A 21,415-nucleotide genomic window follows, 5' to 3' on the forward strand; every position below is an offset into this window, starting at 1 on the left:
TGAGATGCTCTTCTGGTCCACTTTACCACCCGCAAGCTACTCATGACCCCAGGACACAGATGCATGTCTACAGGCAATGTGACTGGGGGGCACAATTCTTAGATCTAGATGACTGTCCTCTCAGACCTTAATCAACCTTGGCCAGAGTTATCTGAAGATTCTAGACACCTATGTGCCCTTGCAACTTTCATGGGGTCTATGAGGGAGGAGGCTGTGCTAGATACTATTTCTAGGAGGACTTCTGGAGCTTGGGGACTCCTAGGTCCCAGGACTACAATTTGAAGGAGGGCTGACCTTGAGCTATGAACGTGGGCATAGTTCCTTGAATTACATGGACATCAAGCCCACTTTCTCTCATCAAGCAAGATCTCAGATCTCAGAGACCCAAATAATGCAACTTCTGTCTTTGGAGAAAAAACAGGGAGTTGAACCAATGGTTCACATCATTTTCACATTCAGTCCAGTCCCTATACATCAGGAGGTCCCAAACTTAAAGTATTCAAGCCCCATCCTCCTGCTTTTTGCAGTGTGTGTGTGTGTGTGTGTGTGTGTATGTGTGTGTGTGTGTGTGTGTGTGAGAGAGAGAGAGAGAGAGAGAGAGAGAGAGAGAGAGATACTCCCGTGATGTGAGGGGTGGGAGAAGGGCGTGGGTAAGTTTCTCACCCATCCCTCTGACTTCTGTGTAGTACCACACCTGGAGGTGCGTGATAGTGGCCAGGGAGGACGTTGAGAGGTATCAGCTGGGTCAGGTGTGTGGACAGAACCACAGACACTGTATGTTTCTTGTGGCTTGAAAACTGACCTGTGTTCAGTTGCCAGGCTTATGAAGGGGAGAGGGCCACCCTCTTTGGAGGCAGAGTTCTGTATCCTTCTTCTCTCCCCATTTTTTGTTCCTCTCCTCTCCCTGATTAATCCTCCTTAGAAATGTGATTTTTACCAGTAAAAACTCTTCAGACCCAATATATATTATTGATAAAATGGACCTCACAGATATCCACAGAGCATTTCATCCAAAAAGACCTCAATGCATTTTCTTTTCATGTGTCCCTGCAATCTTTTGCAAAATGGAGGATATTTAAGGCTATAAGCAAGGTTTTGTAAATATGTAGCATTCTATGAAATTCCTCGTATGGTAATAGGTCATAATGAAATGAAATTAGAACTCAGGAGAAAGAATAAAATGACAGAAATGATACAAACACATCTGGATGGAATAATATACTTTTGATAGATCAGTGGGCCATAAAAAACCAGGGGAGAAATTTTAAAATTCTTACAATTAAGATACAGATATGCCACATATCAGAATCTCCTGGACTCCATGAAGGCCGTTGGGAGGGGAAAGGTAGAGCCATGAGGGCCTACATGAGAAACTTAGAAATATTCCCAATATACAACCTCATGATGAATCCCAAACCTGGAGAAGGAGGTAAATAATTAAGATCAGAGCTGAAATTCATGCAATAGAGCCTCAATTTTGAAAAATACAAAGGATCAATGAACAGGGAATTGAATCCTTGAACTTTGTTAATCCTGATAAACAAGATTAACAAACCCAAGCTAAACCAATCAAAGGAAAGACAAAGAAGACACAGATTATTAAATTAGAACCAAAAAAGAAGACAACACAGAAATCCTGACAATCATTATGGACTCTTTGGGAAAACTTATAGTCCAATAAATTGAAAAATCGGGAAGAAGTTGAGTTTCTAAACACCCATGGCCTACCCAAATTGAACCACGCGAACAGAGAAAACAAACAGACCCAGGAGAAGCAATGATATTGAAACAGTAATTAAAAGTCTTCCACAAAAGAAAAGCCCAAGAAACGTGGATTCTCCTATGAATTCTACCAGGCCTGTAAGAAGAATTAAAGCCAGTGCTTCCCAAGTTATTCTATGAAATAGAAATGGGGAGGAGGAGCAGTTCCAAATTTATTCTATGAAGCCAGAACCACCCTGATGCCTGAACTAGATAAGGACCCATCAAAGAAAGAACTCTACAGACCCATATCCCTGATGAATGTAGATACAAAATTCCTAAATAAAATGTGAGCAGATCACATTCAACAACACAATAAAGAGATTATACATCATGATCAAGTAGGTTTCCTTCCTGCAATGCAAGGATGGTTCCAAATATGCAAATCAATAAGTATAATTCATGAAATAAACAGAACTAAGGACAAAAGTCACATACTAATCTCAAAAGACACAGAGAAAATGTTTTGGAGAAAATTCATCCCCCAGTCATGATAAAATCACTAATAAAACTAAGTATATAAGGATCTTCCTTCAGCGTCACAAAGATTATTCTATACAACAAGTCCAAAGCCACCATCATAGTGAGTGCGGAAAAACTGAAAGCATATTCTCTAAAATCAGAAGTAAGACAAGGATATTCACTCTCCTCATTTCTGTTCAATGTAGCACTTGAAATTTTAGTCAAAGCAACTGGGCTCATGGAAGAAATAAAAGGGATACAAATAGGAAAGTGAAAATTCAGATTATCATTGTTTGCAGATCATATGATCCTATACTTAGAAGATCCTAAAACTCCACCAAAAGACTTTTAGAATTAATAATTAAGTTTAGTCAAGTATCAGGATGCAACATCAACACAGAAATATCAGTAACTTTTCAATTCATCAATAATGAATCTGCTAAAACAAAACGAAAATAGGGGAAAAAAACAAAAAAATAGGGAAAGAATTCCATTCACAGTAGCCTAAAAAAAAAATAAGCGATCAAATAAATAAATAATCCTTTAATAAATGTAACCAAGGAGATGAAAGACCCGCTGCAACAAATATTATAAACAATGAAAAAAGAAATTGAAGAAGGCACTAGAAAATGGAAAGACATCCCATGTTCATGGACAGGCAGAATTAAATCATGTGAAAGTGCCATATTACCAGATGCAATTGACAGAGCCAGTGCAATCTCCAAATACCAACGACCTTTTTCACACACACACACACACACACACACACACACACAAACAACAAGAACAACAACAAAACACAGCCCTAAAATTCATGTGGAAGAATAAAAGACCTAGAATAGCCTGCTTAGCAATGGTAACCCAAAAGACATATGCTGGAAGCCTCACAATATCTGGTTTCAAATTATCCTACAGAGCCACATCAACAGAAAGAGCATGACACTGGCATAAAAACAGACACATAGCCTAAGGGGGTGGAATAGAAGACCCAGAGACAAACCCACTCAGATTTTGTCATCTGATCCTTGACAAAGGCACCAAAAACCTATAGTGGAGAAAAAACAAACTTTTAAACAACTGAACCTGGGCAAACTGGATATCATGTGCAGGAGAGTGAAGCCAGGTGTCTCTCTCTCAACCTGCACAGGAGGCAACTCAAAATGGATCAGAGATGTAGGAAGCAGACCAGAGACTTTGTACCCTGTAAGAAATCACAGGGTCAATACTGATAAATAGGTATGGACAAGGACTTTTTTATTAGGACTCCTAAAGCTCAGGAAATCATACCAATTATTAATAAGTGGATGGCATCAAATCAAACAGATTCTGTGCAGCAAAAGAAACAGTGTGAAGAGTGTGAAGAGAGAGCCTACAGAACGGGAGACAATATTTTCCAGCTTCTCTTCTGACAGAGGATTAATATGCAGAATATATAAAGAACTCAAAATGCCTAAAACCAAGAAAGCAAATAACCCAATCAACAAATGGGGCAAACAACCAAATAGACATTTCTCAACAGAAAAAGACAGATGGTCCATAAATCATGAAAAATGTTCAACATCTTTATTAATCAAGAAATGTAAGCTGGGCAAGGTGGCACAGGTCTTTAATGCCAGCAGCTTGGGAGGCTGAGGCAAGTTCAAATCCAGCATCAGCAAAAGTGATGTAGTAAACAACTCAGTGAGACCCTGTCTCTAAATAAAATCAAAATAGGGCTGGGGATGTGGCGCAGTGGTTGAGTCACCCTGAGTTCAATCCCTGGTTCGCTCCCCGCTCCAAAAAAAAGAATGCAAATCAAAACTATACTGAGATGGGGTCTGTTGGCACAGGACTGTATTTCCAGTGCCTCAGGAGGCTGAGACAGAAGGATTGCAAGTTGAGCCCAGCCTCAGAAACTCAGAAAGGACCTCAACAACTTAGTGATACCCTGTCTTTTAATAAAAAACAAAAAGTGCTGGGGATGTGGTTCAGTGGTTAGGCATCCCTGGGTTAAATCCCCAATACCAAAAAGGAAAAAAGAAAGAAGAAAAACACAATCTACACTGAGATTTTTTTTTCTTCAGTCAGAATGACAAACAACAAGAATACAAATAATAGTGAAGAATGGCAAGGATGTGAGGGAAAAGGGACATTTTCTAATATGCTGTTTGTGAAATTGTAAAATCATAAAACCACTATGGAAATCAGCATGAAGGATCCTCAAAATCTTGGAATGATCCTGGACAGTAGCACATGCCTGTATTCCTGAGCACATGCTACTCAGGAGGCTGAGGCAAGAGGATCACAGGTTCAAGATCAGCCTCAGTAACCTAGTGAGACCCTATCTCAACATAAAAACTAAAAAGGTCTGGGGATGCAGCTCAGTGTTAAAGCTCTCTTTGGTTGAATTCCCAGTACCCAAACACAAACACAAAAACAAACAACAAATCCCAAACAAGCAAAAGTACTGTTATTGAGCCACCCTATGGACCCAGCTGTGCTACTCCTGGCTGCTCCTGGTAGTTCATCCAAACATTAAAGTTGGCGCACTGTGGGAATCACGCGCACACAGGTTTATAGCAGTGGGACTCCCAGGAGCCAAGGTATGGAGCCAGCCTTGTTGTCCATGAGCAGAGGAGTGGAGAGAGCAATGCGGTCTATGTGCACAGTGGAGCTTATTCAGTCAGAAAGAAGATGAAATTATGTCACTCCAGGAAAATGGGAGGAACATGAGAGCACTGTTAGGCAAAATGTGCCAGATTCAGACAGCCAAGGGTGGTATGTTTCTCTTATGTGTAGAAGCTAGAGAGAAAAGTGGCGGAGAGTGAGGGGAGAGTCACCTGGAATTAGAGGGAGATCGGTAGGATAGAAGAAGGGGATCAGGGAGGGACAGGGTACGTATTGGGGAAGAAATTGACCAATCTGTGGTGTGTGCACGCATAATCGTGTCACATGAGTTCCACTATTGTGCATACGAACAAAGCATCAACAAAATTTATATTAAAAAAGATATAATGTGACTTCTCAAAACTTTTGTTGAAATATAATACACATGCAAAAAGATGACATAACAGGAGTACAGCACACTGAGTGTTCATGAGCCAGAGGACTCCACATCAATCTCACCTGAATCAAGAAGTGGAATATTGCCGGGTGTGGAGGGACACACTTGTAATCAGAGCAACATGGAATGGTGAGGCAGGAGGATTGAGAGATGCACCCAACAAGGACTTAGCAAGCCCCTCAGAAAGTTAGTGCGCCCCTGTCTCAAAGTAAGATAATTAAAAAGGCTGGGGATGTAACAAAGTAGTAAAGCACCCCAGGGTTCCATCCTGGGTCTCACACACACACAGAGACACAAAAAAAGAAAAAAGGAACCAGAATGAATAGTCTCAGTCTCACCTAAGTCCTTTGGCCTTTGCCTCCCCTACCCCAGCCCCTGCCCAATCTGAAGACCCAGACTCAGCTGAGAGCCAGGACTGCGGCAGGCATGGCCGTGGGCAGGGCTTCACTGGGTTGGACAGCAGTGCTGCAGGCACAGACGGTTATCCCTTCTGACACACAGGCACACACAGGGTGGAAAAGGGCAAGCTGTCAAGGTCAGAGAAGGCTCAAGTGGTGGAGATGGGTCTTCTAAGTCAAGTTCATCCCATGTCACACTCAAGTCCTTCCATATGTGCTGAGAGGGGTCAGCAAAGAGAAGTAGGCTCCATGTGTCATCAGAAATCAATCTGTGTGGACATCTCTGACACTGTCCAGGAACACCCTTCATTCTTCTAGGACATATTTCTTCTGAGGAGTCCTGTGCATACCCTTCAAATGCTCCTGAGGGAGCCTCCAAGTTCTTGCATGATCCTACCTGCTGCCCAGGACTGATGGGACAGGACTGGGTGCCTGCAAGAAAAGTCCATCTGACAATTTCTTTTATTTATTTATTTATTTTTTTTGATGGTAGTAAGGATTTAACCCAGGGATGCTCTACCACTGAGCTATATCCACAGGACTTTCAATTTTTCATTTGAGATGATATCACTAAATTGCCGAGGTTTTCATTAAATTGCTGAGGCTGACCTGAAACTTGCCATCTCCTGTCTCAGCCTCCTGACTTCTCAGATACGGGCATGTGCTGCTCCGTCCAAGTCAGAAAAATTTCTGAGGATTTTGATTTGATTCCTTTCTTTGGAAACGGGAAGCTCAGTTGTTTCTGTTCAGTTCCATAGAGAAAGCCAAGGAACCCCCACCACCTCACAAACGCACAGAGGTAAAACAGGACTTTGAAACAGAGGAAACATTCTGGGAGCACACCAGATACTAGTTCACTAGTCCATCCTCAGGCTCCACCCCCACCTCCCTTTCCTGGGGCTGGAGCTGGGTTCATGGGCCTCATCCACCCAGTCACCCCCTTTCCACCAAGCCCGATATTCGAGCAAGGCAAGTTAATCAATAGAGCAGAGGAAAACAACCAGTCTTTCTGTTTCTTAGTTATACACACAGAGATTTATTTTTATTTTATTTTATTTTTTGTGGTGCTGGGAATCGAACCCAGTGCCTCACACGCGTGCTAGGCAAGTGTTCTACCACTGAGCCACAACCCCAGTGCCCTGAGATTTATTTTCAGATGTTTGAGGTGCACATAAATCAGATTCCTCTATGATGGGTGGGGTTCATGCCTGTAATCCCAGCAGCTCTGAAGGCTGAGGCAGGAGGACTGCAAGGTCAAAAGCCAGCCCCAGCAATGGAGAGGAGCTAAGCAACTCAGTGAGATCCTGTCTCTAAATAACAGACAAAATAGGGCTGGGGATGTGGGCCAGTGGGAGAGTGCCCTGAGTTCAATCCCCTGTACCTAAAACCAAAACAAAAACCAGACTCCTCTATAGAAGGAGACGAGTCAGCCTTTCTGTGGGACTGTCAAGATGGTTGCATGATTCATTAAATACAAAGCACCTTGCCCGGCCTGCCCTCTGGGATGGGATGTTTTCCAGGAGGGCAGGAGCCCATCTAAAACCTCAGGTCCAGTTCTTGCTTACAGTAGAAATCTCATCAGTGCAGAGGAATGATGGAGATAGAAAATCACCACTAGCAAACACCTTTGTAATGAGTGTTTTAGGCAAAACTGTGAACAGTTGTTATACCCAGAGCAGGAGATGAGGAGAAGCAGGAGGTCGGCACAGTCTCCACTCCTCTCCCCAGAAGACTCTTATCAATTACTAAGCACAACAGTAAGTTGGAGGTGAGAAACCTGCCAGATCCCACCTTAACCAGGGACGGAGTCTAAGTGGGCAGGAACAGGACACTTGGATATCACGCCACCCTGACAGGGTACCCGCAGAGGGCTCATCTCCTCTGCAGCATTGTCCAAACACCCCCCAGAATCTCACCATGAGAAAACACCAGCATCACCTACAGCCAGGGGCAGTCTACAAAGGGACTGGTCAGGACAACAAAAAGTCACAAGGTCACAAGGGACAGAAAACCAAGGAGCTGGCACAGATGGAAGGAGAATGAAATGATCACCAAGAGCAATGTGGGAACCTAGACCGGATCCTGGGCCAGAAAAAGGACATTTGTGGCACAAATGGTGACATTTAGATGAGGTCTGTAGAGTCCTTGATAGCATTATATCAGGGTAAATTCCTGAAGTGACCAGGGTAGGATGCTTTTTGTGTGAGTTAACATTAGGGGGTCCTGCATGAAAATTGGGAGGGACCACTCCTCACTATGTCACAACTCTCTGTGACTCTAGAGTTATGTCAACATTTAACAGTGTATACCCTTGAGCTTGAGAAAAACAAACATCAGGTCCAGTATGTTCCCAGTGGGTTTGGTTGGAGTAATGGTGAAAATATAAAACACACACCAACACTTAAGCAAAATCCAAAAGCCTGAGAAAATAGCTGAAACCTTAACTAAACATGCACATAAATAACTGAGAAAGATTTAAGGTTATAGAGTAATTGTAATAACCAGAGCTGAGTGGACAGTATCAGGGTTAGAATGCACAGGGAAACTGAGAATCCAGGCCCAAACTCAAGCCTACTGCAAGAGAGCCCTCTACCAGGACTCCTTAAGAAGTACCCATTTGGCTGGGCATGATGGCACACACCTGTAATCCCAGCGACTTGGGAGGCTGAGGCAGGAGTGTTCAGAGTTCAAAGTCAGTTTCAGCAACTTAGCGTATCTCTGAGCAACTTAGGGAGATCCTGTCTCAAAAAAAAAAAAAAAAAAAAAAAAACCACATAAAAAGTGCTGAGATGTGTCTCAGTGGTTAAGTGCTCCTGGATCCATCCTTAGTACTTAAAAAAAAAAAAAAAGTGCCCTTTCAGCCTCTGCTTGAATGTCTCCTGTCATGGGGAGCCCACTTCACTCCTTTGGTGAGTGTCGGGTGTGAGCCCAGGTGCTGCTGACAGCAGTGAGAACTGGAAACAACCCAGTGCCTAGGGCCAGCATGAGAGAGTTCCAGGTAACCTCTGCAAGTGTTAAGTGATAAGGAAGAGGCATATCTTAATGCATGGAAAGGTGCACATGCTGCAGTCCTGTGAGATAACAGCAGAGCGAATTGTGTTTACACACTGACCTCAGTGAGGTTCAAATCTAGGTGTGCACAATAAGGTCTGCAAGATAATGAAGGAAGGAGCAGGCAGGTGCACTTTGAAGAGTCGTTACTATTTTAAAAACTTTATTTATTTTTTGGGGAGGTGCTGGGGGTGGAACCCATGGCATCAAGCATGCTATGCCTGTGCTCTCAAATGGAGCTACATCCAGCCCTAGCCCTGCCTTGATATATAATTAATATATATATGATCTAAAGGAAATTTAGCATCAATAATCTTTTTTTTAAAAATCCTCCATGAAAAGATCTGGGGATTGTCATTTCATGAGGGATTGAAAGACCATCAGGGAACACCAGATGGGGAAAGATTCGAATATTTTCCCTGCTATGCGGATGCTAATTCACAGTGGGGTGGGGGAGCATAGAGATATTTGGACTAGACAGAGAGGAGTGAAGGGAGGGGAGCAGGCAGGGGTAGAAATGAGAGTAGAATGGATTGGACTTTATTACTGTATGTGTGTAGATGGTTTACGTGACCTGTGTGCGTCATGTACAAACAGATGAAGGAGAAGTTATATTCCATTTATATATGATGTGTCAAAATTCATTTTACCTTGTTGTGTAACTAATTAGAACGAATAAAAAAATATTAAAAAGATTCTAGGGCTGGGTCTGTATATCAATGGCAGAGGGCTTGCCTAGTATGTCTGAGGCACTGGATTCAATTCTAAGCACCGCACAAACAAAACTAAACCAACAAGGGCATGCTGTCCACCTACAATGATAAAAAATAAATAAAAATAAAAAAGACTCTAAGACTTGGTCTGAACACTGGGGTTAGAGCAACAATTGATTAGTGATGTCTGGCTTGTGTGAAGTATGGGTAGTGATAGTTTGCATGCTATGTATATTACTCTTTAAGAGAGACTCTGAGCTCTCAATGTTATTTTAAAAGATGTCTTTGAGGTGGTAAAGGGGTCATAGCAGAAAGAGGACTCTTTGAGGCACATGCTGTAGGATTGGGGGCAAGAGAAGTGGATATCAGCTGTTATGGAGTAGACACCACGGGAAGACAATCAACATTCTCCACTTTTGGGGGGTCAATGTAGGGGTAGGAGGGCACATGGGGAAGGCTTGGGTGTGAAGCAAGTTTTCATGTGAGTGCATTTGGGAAGGGACTTTCATATGGAGGACAGAGCATGGAGGCAAGGAAATACCACCCCTACTTGTGAGAAAGGAGTATGCACGGTGGAAGAAGAGCTTGGACACTTGGCAGGAAACGGAGAGCATCCTGCATGGTTGAGTGTCAAGCTTGGATTTATTTAGTTAGCCACAGAGGACTATAACTTTGTGTGTGTGTGTGTGTGTGTGTGTGTGTGTGTGTGTGTATGTATTGAATGCATGGAGACTTACCAATGAGCAACATCCCCTGAGCTTTTTAAAAATTATTATTTGATATTTATTTTGAAAGTGGCTGTCACTAGTTGCATAAGGCTTCATTACATTGGTGAGTTTGGCCTCAAAATTGCAATCCTCCTACCTCAGTCTCCTGAGCTGCTGGGATTGCAGCCATGTGACACTGCACACAGAACTTATGACAAGCTTTGAGGAAGGTGAGGCAGAAAGAAAATGAGACGTGGGCATGCAGAAGAATTGCCTCTTTCCTGGACACCAGCAGCCTGTGGCCCTGAGATCCCATCTGGGTCAAGGTCTCCCAGGAGAGCAGTTTGGATTATTAGGAGGAAGTGTGAGCCTGGGATAATAGGGTGAGGGGTGTAGCAGAGCTTCAACGAGAACAATCCCCTGGGCTCCATCAACTCTACTGATTTCCTAAGCCCAGAACTGGCCACAGAGCTGTGGAAGGCCCAGTCTCTGCACTTGGGAGCATCTGGTCCATGGAGAGGAGGCCCAAGGCTAGACACTGGAGACCCAGCACCATGGCACTGCTGTGTGGTGTCTTGGTGAGAAGATGAACTCAGGTGGGAGCCAGCAGGTCAGGCCTCCGTGGGCTTCTGTGGGGGTCAGAGGTGGTCCAGGAGGACTTCTCAGGTGCCTTCAGACACTGCAGATGCCAGACATGTCAAAGAGTGAGCCTTCTGTGTATGGAGGGTGGGTGGTGGGACAGGACAGGGGAGGAGAGGAAGTAGGCCACCTGGGTCTTCCAGGAGACTGACAGGAGGAACAGGGGGGTAGGAGGGACTGCAGATCCTCAGAGCCTGGCTGCTGAGCAGGATGCCTATCCTGATGCTGAAGCCAGGGACACTCAGAAGGGATGTGGTGTCACTAGGCCTGGGGAAGGCGAGCCTGACAACTGTCAGACCCCTGGTTTCCTACCACAGGAGGAAGGGTCCCTGGAACCCCAGGCTGGCTCTAGTAGGCCTCCCGAGGTCAGGGCATTCCATGGACTTAGCAGGAATCCAAGGATCCTATGACTCTTTTTCCTTCTCTTCCGGATGTGGGGATGCCCAGCTCAGGGGAAATGCTCCCTGACTTGCCTTCCTCTCCAGAGTCCCACATGGCTCTGGGGACTGCAGGGAGGAAGGCACTTGAGTTGGCATTGACAATCATCAGGCAGGGACCTCCCTCTCTGGAAGGGGTGGACAGACCCTAATTCCTTCCCTGCCTCCCCCAAAATGAGGCCTGGGGAGGATGCCCAGGTCTGGATAGGAAGTGGGCGGTGGTGGCCAGAGTGGAAAATCCCCTGCTGGCCAGATGCTGTCTTTGGTTGGCAGGTGTGGCCCTGGACTTCTGCCTGGGGCCCAAAGGTGTGACCAATCTGTTTGGAGCCCTGAGTGCTCAGTACAAAGTGGAGAGAGAGTGCTGGCATGGGGACTTTTTTCAGTCCCCCAATATGGAGAATTGGCAGTCCAGCTTCAGGTCAGCTCAGCCTTGGGAAGACTGTACATGGGAAGAGGGGGAGGTGGCAGTGAGGTGTACGGGAGGTGGGGGATGCATGTGGGGGGCCCCAGATGATGGAGAGAGGAACAGGAAAGACCAGACCTGGACCAGAGAGGGGCAGACCAGGACTTGGTAAAGGGCAATGGGGACACAGAGACCTCTCAAGGAAGAGTTGCAGGGGGTGTAGGGAAAGACAGTGCAGAAGGGGACAAGGACAAGGGTGGCCCTCTGCTTGTGCCCTGTTCCCGGATCCTCTCCACTCTGTTGCCCGAGGCATGGTCAATGCCCAGATTGTGTACCCTGTGAGTGTGACCTGGGCATGAGGTGAGGGTTTCTCCAAGTCCCCTGATCGATTTGAAAAGCCTCTGAAGACACCCCCAGTCAATGACTTCTGCCACTGGTCTCCAGCCCCATCCCAAGCATCAGAACTACCTTGTTAGCAACATGTCCTCATCACCATGCTACCTACTCATCCGGGACCCCAACAAATATCCCAATTCCATCCCAAGGACTTGGGGTGCTGGGAGCAAGTACTTGAGCCAGACCACCAGGGGCATCACTTAAGCACACAGTTCTCAATGATGTCACCCCTACTGGGGACATTAGGCAACCCCTAGACACATTTCTGATTGTTACAGCTCAGGGACTGCTCCTGGCACCCGGTGGGCAGCCACCAGGATGGTGTGAACCTGCCTACAGCACACAGGAGAGTGCCCATGACAAAGATGCTGTGATCCCCAATGTCAAGACTTGCTGGCCAAGAAATCTGCCTACATTCCTATGCCCCTCTCTCTGTCTCTGCCTCTTAGACCTCACCCCAAAATGCCCACACAAACCACTGGTTCCTGGAGGAGGAGCAGCTCTGCCCCTCCAACTTATGGCGACTTTGTTCTGTCTTATCGCCGGTACCTCCTGGCCTCTGCTGTTGGATTCAAAAGTCAACAAGTTGAAAAGTCAGCTGTGGCCATGGTCCAGGAGCAAAACACAGTAACAATGGCTACCTGGTGTACAGGGGACACCCTGGTTAGGGTCATGCTTGCCCAGGGCACGGAGGGAGGGACTCGGCCACATCCAGGGGGTATAAAGAGGGAGTGCTGAAGTCTTCACTCCAGTGCGACTGTGGATCTCAGAGTGGCGTTTGCTCTGTGACCAGCTGGGAATCGGCATCATGAAGTGGATGGTAGTGGCCTTGGTCTGCCTCCTGGTCTTGGAGGCATCGACTACACTTGTCAGGTAAGTGTGGACCTGGCTGTGGGTGCAGGGAACCTCAGGAAGCCTGCAGCCCTGTATGGAGCAGCTAGTCAGGGGGCAGCAGCTGGGTCTGAGCGGGATTCCCTGTTGGGCCAGGGAAGGCTTCCCTTGCTGGAGCCCCCCAGACTGAGGGGAGAAGATGGTCCTGAAGCAGAGAGTAGGGTGACTATGCCCACGCCGGCCTTTACAAGAAGGGTGTGGTTTCTTCCTACAGAAAATAACACTCCTTTCTAGAGGAGACACATAATCCCTCCAAAAATTTCCTGAGACCCCAAATTGATTGGAAGAAGCCAAAGTCATTTTAGCAAAAACACCAATTCCTGTAAATCACTATAACATGAGGGGTTGAAAACTCAGGATGGAGCAGGTGATCCGGTTCAGGAACACAGGGCTCCCCGCCTGCCACCCTGCCTGCTGTGCCACCTGGGAAGAGTGCAGAGAGCCTTTCCTGTGTGCAGTTTTATAGCCACGCATTCAATCAGCTGCATTTAAACATATTAGGGGATTATTGCTGCTCCCCTACTCCATGGTGTATCTCATAGGCAGTACCAGGTACCAGAGTGCACCACAGGAAGGGACGCCCTTTGGTGTGAGTTTTGCTATCTCTGAGAACTATTTTATTTTATTTCTACATTTTCATGTTTCTGGTGACTGCACCCAGGTCAGGCACATGCTCAGCAAATGTTCTCCCACTGAGTCACATCCCAGACCTGACCCTTAAACAACAAAAGAACAAATATCAGCAGACATCCTCTGGAAGGTGTAAAGTCCCAGCGTCCCAAGTCCCTCTCCCCTTCATGGGAAGTATTTTCAGGGTCTCTGAGAACAGAGGCCAGGGCAGGAGCAGGACCCCTGAGAGGGGCTGAGGGAAGGCATGAGGGAAGTTCACTGTTTCCCAAATGATGGAGCAAGTGCTGAGTGAGGTTGAAAGAAGTGGAGAAGGAAAGAAAGAAGAGGAAGAGGGAAGGAGGCGAGGGAGATCATCAGGGAGAGAAGAAATGAGAAGGTAGAGGCAGGAGGGGGGCCCTGCCCTGACACCCAGCCTCCCCTAGGGTCCCCCTGAGGAAAATGAAGACTATGCGTCAGACCATGAGGGAAAAGGGCTTGCTGGGGGACTTCCTGAGGACCCACAAGTACGACCCCGCTCAGAAGTACCGCTTCAGCGACTTCAGCGTGCTCTATGAGCCCATGACCTACATGGATGTGAGTCCTAGTCTCTAGGTGTCCCTGTCCCTGCTGCCAAAGCTGGGAACTCCCTGGGCTCCCACCCTGAGGCTCCTCCCTTCTCCCAGTCCTGCCAGCCTGGGCCACCCTGCTGTGAGTGGCCCATTGGGCAAAGCATGGGGAGGGCCCCAATGACCTGGCAGCTGACCCACAGAGACCACGTGGCTGCCCTGGGCAGGCTGGGACTGAGGCCTGTGTGTCTGGGACCCTGGCTTTGGGTGGTACTTAGGACAGGGCTGTCCTTCCTGCTCTGCCCATGGAGAAGCCTGGCCCCTGGGTCCCCCTAATGCTCACAGCCGTCCCCATGGCTCCCCAGGCTGCCTACTTTGGTGAGATCAGCATCGGGACTCCACCCCAGAACTTCCTGGTCGTGTTTGACACTGGCTCCTCCAACCTGTGGGTGCCCTCGGTCTACTGCCAGAGCCTGGCCTGCAGTGAGTGCTGGGCTGGGCAGGGAGGGCCCTTGGGCAGGGCTGGGCACTGGCATGTCCAGGGATGCAGGCAGGGAAGGGTGCTCACTCCTGAGGAGGACCAGGGACTTGTTGAGGGTCTCAGGGCATCAACAAGCCAGAGGGAGGAGGCTGGCCCTGCTCCAGGGTGGCCCCTTGCCTTGCCTCGTGTCAGGATGGACCCCCCCATCTCTGCCGTCCACCTCACCCCCTCCAGTTCATTCCACTCCACCCTCTCCTGCTCACCGGGCAGTGCTGCTCCTCCCCTCAGGACGCTGTCCACTCCGTGCCTTGCCCTCCACTCTCCTCTCCACTAGCTTCTCCCTGAGCGTCTCCAGGGACTGGCCACAACTCTGCTAGATGTGGTCCCTGTCCTGGAGTCATTTGGTGAGACAGAGGATCTTCAGTTTTAAGTCTGCCCTGATTCCTTCCAAAATCTTGGGACTTGGGGCTGGGGATGTGGCTCAGGTGGTGGCACGCTCGCCTGGCATGCGTGCGGCCCGGGTTCGATTCTCAGCACCGCGTACAAGCAGGGATGTTGCGTCCGCCGATAACTAAAAAATGGATGTTGAAATTCTTTCTCTCTCTCTCTCCCCTCTCTCACTCTCTGTTTAAAAAAAAAAAAAAATCTTGGGGCTGGAGTGTGGACATCTCTGTCCACCATGGGCACATCCCATGCCACCTACACATCCCAGGATGCCCAACTTCTGGGTGAATTGAGGTTGGGGTGAGTGGATTCCTCCTAGGTCTCCCTCCCACTCCTCACTGGATGAGCATTTCCCACTAGGTTTCTGCCAGTTTCTGGTGGGGTAGAGATAGAGGTAGAGTCTAGGGCGGCTGCTTACAGGGAGGTCATCATCCAGGCATCCAATTACCTATGAAACATGGGCTTTCAGGCCAATGCCTTCCAACTAAGAGGATCCAGGGGCCAAGGCTGTCAGTCCCTCCTTGGTGACCAGGTGGGGGTGCTGAAGCCTCAGGCTGGGAGCTTAGGCTGAGGGCCAGGCAGGGGTGCAGCCCATGAGCCTGAGAGCCAGGCAGCCCTCTGCTCACCCCTGGCCTCCATGGCTCCCTCCTGCAGCCACACACCCTCGCTTCAACCCCAGCAAGTCCTCCACCTTCTCCACCAACGGGCAGACCTTCTCCCTGCAGTATGGTACCGGCAGCCTCACTGGCTTCTTCGGCTATGACACCCTGACTGTGAGTGCTCCAGCTGCCACCCCCACCCAGGATGGGGGTGTGAGAGGGTGGGGACCTAGATGTCCTTGTTCTTTCCTGTCCAGGGATGAGGCACCTGGATGCCCAGTTAGGCATGGTGCCTTTTTTCAGGAGCTTAGAACTGGGGAGCAGAGATGTGGGGATGGGAGGCTACAGTGAAGAAGGCCCTTGGAAGAGAAGTGACAGTTGGGATGCCTGTGGAGAAGTGGGCAGATGGGCCAGAGGAGGAGGGAAGACCATGGAGGGTCTCTGGTGACTTGGGGCAGGAGGACACAGATGCACTCAGAAATGTCACCTCCCCTCCAATGTGTCTTCCCCCCACAGGTCGAGAGCATCCAGGTCCCCAACCAGGAGTTCGGCCTGAGTGAGCAGGAGCCGGGTACCAATTTTGTCTATGTGCAATTCGATGGCATCATGGGCCTGGCCTACCCTGCCCTGTCCGCAGGAGGTGCCACCACAGCCCTGCAGGGCATGCTGCGGGTGGACGCCCTGTCCAGCCCCATGTTCAGCGTCTACCTCAGCAAGTGAGAGACTGCCCTGCGGGTCCCTAAGTCCTGCCCTGTACCAAGTTCTGATCCCTTGGGGTGAGGAGACCTCCCAGCAGGGGGTGGCTGGGCCACACTTGTTCAGAGCCTCAGCTCCTGGGCTCTGACTCTCCTGCTCCCCTGCCCCTGCCCCAGTCCACTCTCACGACCCTTTGCCTTCCTAGGCAGGATGGTCTCTCCTTCTTCTGTCTGAACTTCTTCCGGGTGTCGCTGCTCTAATTCCCCATGTCTTGGGCCCGCCTGCTGCTATGGGCCCTGAGAGCCCACTGCCTCACCTGTGCTTCTCCCTGAGGCCTCTCTGTCCAGTGACCCGCTGCCTCACCTCCTGCATGGGTCCTTCTAGGTCTTGGAGTCTCCTGGTCTAGGCCCTCGACTATTCCTCACCCACTGTCCTCCCAGCCCCCACAGCAGGCCAGGTCAGGAGGGGCCTGGGCCTGGCTTTTCTCTCTTGCTGTCCAGCTTTCTTCCTCTCTACCGTCTAGAGTCAGTTCCATCTTCTTGATGTGGCTTGGTCTCCTTATCCTGCTTTCAACACATTGACCCTGTCACTAACACTAGGGACTCCTTTTGGCTGTTTGCACACCACATGAACCTCTAGGAACGACCCACTCTGCTACCACTAAGGGGAATCTTCTGGAAGAAACATGGCCTGTCTTTTCCTCCCCTCCACCAAAGCCCTGCCCATGTCCACTTGCAGAGGAAAAGAAAAAGTTGGGTATCTGTGAGGCTCCTGGTGACAGGGCGCAGCAAAGGCATGAAATGAAAAGCAGAAGACAGCACAGTGTGGGGGGGGTCTACAGAGTTGGGGCTGTCCTTTACATAGGGCACCATAGACTCCACCTCTATCTCTACCCCACCAGAAACCGGCCATTCAGAAGTCTGAGGGGACCCATGGCCCTGTGTTCAGAAAAACCCTTTGGAAATCAGAGAAGGAGCTCTTTCCCTGTGAAGGTGACTGCTTAGCATCGGTGCCCACTCCTTTGCCACTCCCTCACTTATTTTGCCTGTGTGTCCTGCAGCCAAGAGGGATCTGAGGACGGAGGAGCGGTCATCTTTGGAGGTGTGGATGAGAGCCTGTACACAGGGCAGATCTCCTGGGCCCCTGTCACCCGGGAGCTCTACTGGCAGATCAGCATCCAGGAGTGAGTCTGGGTTGGGGGTCCCTGGGGACGCCCCTTCCTTGGAGCTGGCCTCTGGGCACCCATAGCATGCACTCATCCAGGCTCCACTGAGGTGTGGTCACCGAGGACTCTGGTGGTCTGTCCCCCTAGAGCCTCAGCTGGCCTCTGCAGGGGCATCAAGGCTGAGTCTGGAGAAAGGGGTGGGGGGCACATGTGGAATCCCAAGTACTGGAGAAGCTCCTGTCCAATCACACAGGACCCCACAGATTCAAAACTGAGGTATGTGGGACAACTAACTTGTTCCATGTCTTTTTAAAAAACATGATGTCCCTTGTTTTCAGTGCTTCTCAAAACTTCCTTGAAGTTATTAGAAATAGACCCCTGGGCCATATAGGTGACCCTGCATAGACCTAGTGGGAATGTGAGGCAGCGAGTAGTTGCACTGGCCTCAGGTTTGCTTGCTCCCCAGTGCTGGGAAGGTCCCCCCTGGCTGCCCTGTCCTGGTCGGGCTGAGGCTGCCCTCTCTTGCCACCCAGGTTCTATGTTGGGGAAGAGGCTTCTGGCTGGTGCTCCCAGGGCTGCCAGGCCATGGTGGACACAGGAACCTCTCTGCTTGTTGTGCCCAAGAAGCACCTGAGCTCCCTTCTGCAGACCATTGGGGCCCAGGAGGATGAGTATGGACAGGTGGGTGTGGCCTGGATGTCCCCTGGCCAGGAGAGTCCACTCAGAGCCATTTCTAGTTCCACATGGGACACCAGACTAGCATGGACTCGATGCTTCTGCTGCCCAATGTACTGAATGTGGGGTACCCACACCAAGCCCTGGGACAGGCTGAGGCTGGAGGGTGGTTAAGGTGGAGCCATATGTGGGTGCCGAGGGACATGGGAAATCACTGTCAGGCACGAATTACTTCTTTGCTACCGTCCACTCAGGAAATCAGATTGATCGATGGTTGGGTTTTTGAGTTAGAACAATGTAACTAGAATGTTGGGGCAACAAAGTGAGCTACAAGGGACAACCTTCAGTCCATATCTCCCTCTCTTCCACACAGATATGCCCCCTCGCTCCCATGTGTCCTGGCAAATGACATGAGTCACCTAATTAGCCCTCCCCACTAGGGGAGGGTGCCCTGGTCCACTTTTTGCACATGGCTGTGTGGTTTCAAAGGACACCTGCAGCAAAAGAGCAGTGATTCAACTTCTTAGAGGGGCCATTCAGGCAGGAGGAGCTTCTTTGGTGTGGGACATTCTCAGGTCTCTCCAGATGTCACCCACTCTAGCAGAGCACCTGACACCCACGCAGTTCCTACATAGCATTTTCCCCTGAACTGTGCCCTCTGCTCCAAAAAGAGGTCTTGGGCATCTGGGAGGCTTAGCAGGTGCTCTTGGGTGGGGAATGAGGGGACCTGGCAGAACCTGTTTCTCTGCAGTTTTTCGTGAACTGTAATGACATCCAGAACCTGCCCACCTTCACCTTCGTCATCAACGGGGTGCAGTTCCCTCTGCCGCCCTCTGCCTACATCCTCAATGTAAGTCCTGGTCCCTGGGGCTGAGCCACTGGGGTAGAGGAACAGGTGCAGCCAGAAAAGCTCCACCTGGCCCTGTGCCATTTCCCAACCTAGGCCACCTGGGATTATCCCCACCAGAAGAGTGTCACCCATGATCAATCAGTCTCTTAATCAGTGGACAGGGGCTCTGTCTAGGGCTAGTCACTGTGCAGCCCGGTGCCCAGGCTTCCCACATGATTGTCACAACATTTGATTGGGAAGATTCTCTTTCTCTTTTACAAATGGAAACCTGGAGTTTCATAGAGGTTCAATAGCTGATCCCCCTGCACAGATGATGAGGGTGAAGGCAAAGTTTCAATCAAGTTCATCTTCCTCCAAGCCTTAATGACCCTGAAGACCTGCTACAAATCATGTGCAGGAAGGGTCTTGGGGGAAGAAGAGTTCCCCCCATGGGGACAGGCCAAGGCAGCCTGAACTCACCGATCTGAGAACCTCTCCCAACAGCCCCTACTCTGGTGAATCAGCTGGTCTTTGAGTCCTCAGGGGCAGTTCTTTCTCTGCTCATCTCTAAAAGTGTGCCAGTGACCCAGGGCTGAGGGCTGAGTAGTGCCCAGGCCATGTGTGACCAAATGCCTTTCTCTGTGGAGCAGGAGGATGGCTACTGCTCTGTGGGACTGCAATCCATCGACATGTCCTTGGAGGATGGCCAGTCCTTTTGGATTCTTGGGGACGTCTTCCTCAGGTCCTACTATTCCATCTTTGACCTGGCCAACAACAGGGTGGGCTTTGCCACTCTCGCCTAGACTTTCCTCCTGGACACCTGGGCTCCCGTCCTCCTCTCGGCCCCATGTTGCCTGCGTCCTGTCTGCATTCTGCCCTCCTCTGTGGACCTTCTCTAATAATAAATAGTTTCCCATGTTACCAACCTGTTGTTTTTGGAGCTTTCTTGTGGTGTGGTCTTGGCCTCGGGGAATGAGGAGAGTCGGAATCAGGACAAGTCTCCCTCTGAAGGACCTGTGAGGCCATGAGGTTCCCTGGTGGGTCACTGAGATAAAAAGAGAAAGAGAGCCTGAACTGAGGCTTGGGAGAGGCCCTGACCCCTCAGAGCCTGGAGTGTCTGCACAGCTTCCCTCTAGAGAGGCTGACCGTGGCAAAGGGTCCCATCTCTAACGACCTGAGATGCTCTGTCGGTCCACTTGTCCACACCCTGGGGTACCGCCAACCCCAGGACCCACAAGTATGTCCTCTCAAGAGTGTGACTGGGGGCCCAATTCCCAGGTCTAGATGTCTGTCCTTCAGCTCTTAATCAACTTTGGCCAGAATTTTCTGAAGATTCTAGACACCTGTGTGCCCTTGCAACCTTCATGGAGTCCTAGAGGGCGGAGGCTGTGCTAGAAACTAGGAGGGCTAGTTCTAGGAGGGCTTCTGGAGCCTCTGGGCTGAGTCAGGAAGATTGCATTTACCTGGACTCCTAGGTCCCAGGACTTTCATTTGAAGGAGGGCTGACCCTGAGCTATGGACAGATCATAGCTCCTTGAATTACATGGACATCAAGCCCACTTTGTCTAACCAAGCCAGCTCTCAGATCTCACAGACCCAAAGAATGCAACTTCTGTCTTTGGAGACAAAACAGGGAGTTGAACCAATGGTTCACAGCAGTTTCAATTCAGTCCAGACATCATAGGTCAGGAGGTCCCACACTTCAATAGTTCCAACCCTACCCTCCTTCTCTTTGCCCTGTGTTTGTGTGGCTACTACTTACACTACCTGATGTGAGGGGTGGGAGAAGAGGGTGGGCAAGTTTCATACCCAGCTCTCTGACTTGTGTATAGTACCATCACTGGTGGTGAGGGACAGTGGCTATGGAGGATACTGAGAGATACCAACTGGTTCAGATGTGGGGACAGAGCCACAGACACAGAGTGCTTGTGGTGGCTTGACCTCTGACCTGTATTCATTTGCCAGGCTTACCAAGGGGAGAGGGCCACCCACAAGCAGTGCTCCCTAGCCTTCTTCTCTCCCACTCCTTTTTCACCTCCTCTCGTTTCTTATTCTTCTTTACGAATGTGATTTTTACCAGTAAAAACTCTTCAGGCCTAAACATATTGTTAATACAAATGGACCTAACAGATATCTACAGAGCATTTCATCCCAAAAGACCTCAATGCATTTTCTTTTTCATGTCTTCCTGCAATCTTTTGCAAACTGGACAAGATTTAAGGCTACATCCAAGTCTTGGTAAATATATAACATTCTATGAAATTGCTTGATTCGCAACAGATCATAATGAAATGAAATTAGAAATCATGAGAAAATATGAAGTGACAAACAACATAAACACATCTAGACTGACGATTACACTTTTGACGGATCAGTGGGTTCTAGGAAAAAATCAGGAGAGAAATTTTAAAATTCTTACAATCACACTATAATAGAAGTGCAGCATATCA

At 49.0% G+C, this 21,415-nt stretch overlaps 1 protein-coding gene across 1 annotated transcript; it reads left to right on the forward strand.

The window, feature by feature from the left end:
- Positions 1-12,818: 12,818 nt before the first annotated feature.
- Positions 12,819-19,768, forward strand: LOC143402603 (gastricsin-like). The gene is made up of 9 exons (XM_076860167.1): positions 12,819-12,883; positions 13,954-14,104; positions 14,442-14,559; positions 15,656-15,774; positions 16,117-16,316; positions 17,357-17,479; positions 17,995-18,142; positions 18,888-18,986; positions 19,616-19,768. Exons 1-9 carry the CDS (start codon positions 12,819-12,821, stop codon positions 19,766-19,768), a joined length of 1,176 nt encoding a protein of 391 aa, XP_076716282.1.
- The last annotated feature ends 1,647 nt before the right edge of the window (positions 19,769-21,415 follow it).

The sequence above is a fragment of the Callospermophilus lateralis genome, chromosome 6 (genome assembly GCF_048772815.1).
Source record: "Callospermophilus lateralis isolate mCalLat2 chromosome 6, mCalLat2.hap1, whole genome shotgun sequence".
NCBI lineage: Eukaryota > Metazoa > Chordata > Mammalia > Rodentia > Sciuridae > Callospermophilus > Callospermophilus lateralis.

Coding starts and splice junctions, on each gene's coding strand:
- LOC143402603 (XM_076860167.1), top strand. CDS start 12,819: ATGAAGTGGATGGTAGTGGCCTTGGTCTGCCTCCTGGTCTTGGAGGCA. Junction 15,775..16,116: donor TCGGCTATGACACCCTGACT/GTGAGTGCTCCA, acceptor TTCCCCCCACAG/GTCGAGAGCATCCAGGTCCC. Junction 18,143..18,887: donor AGGAGGATGAGTATGGACAG/GTGGGTGTGGCC, acceptor GTTTCTCTGCAG/TTTTTCGTGAACTGTAATGA.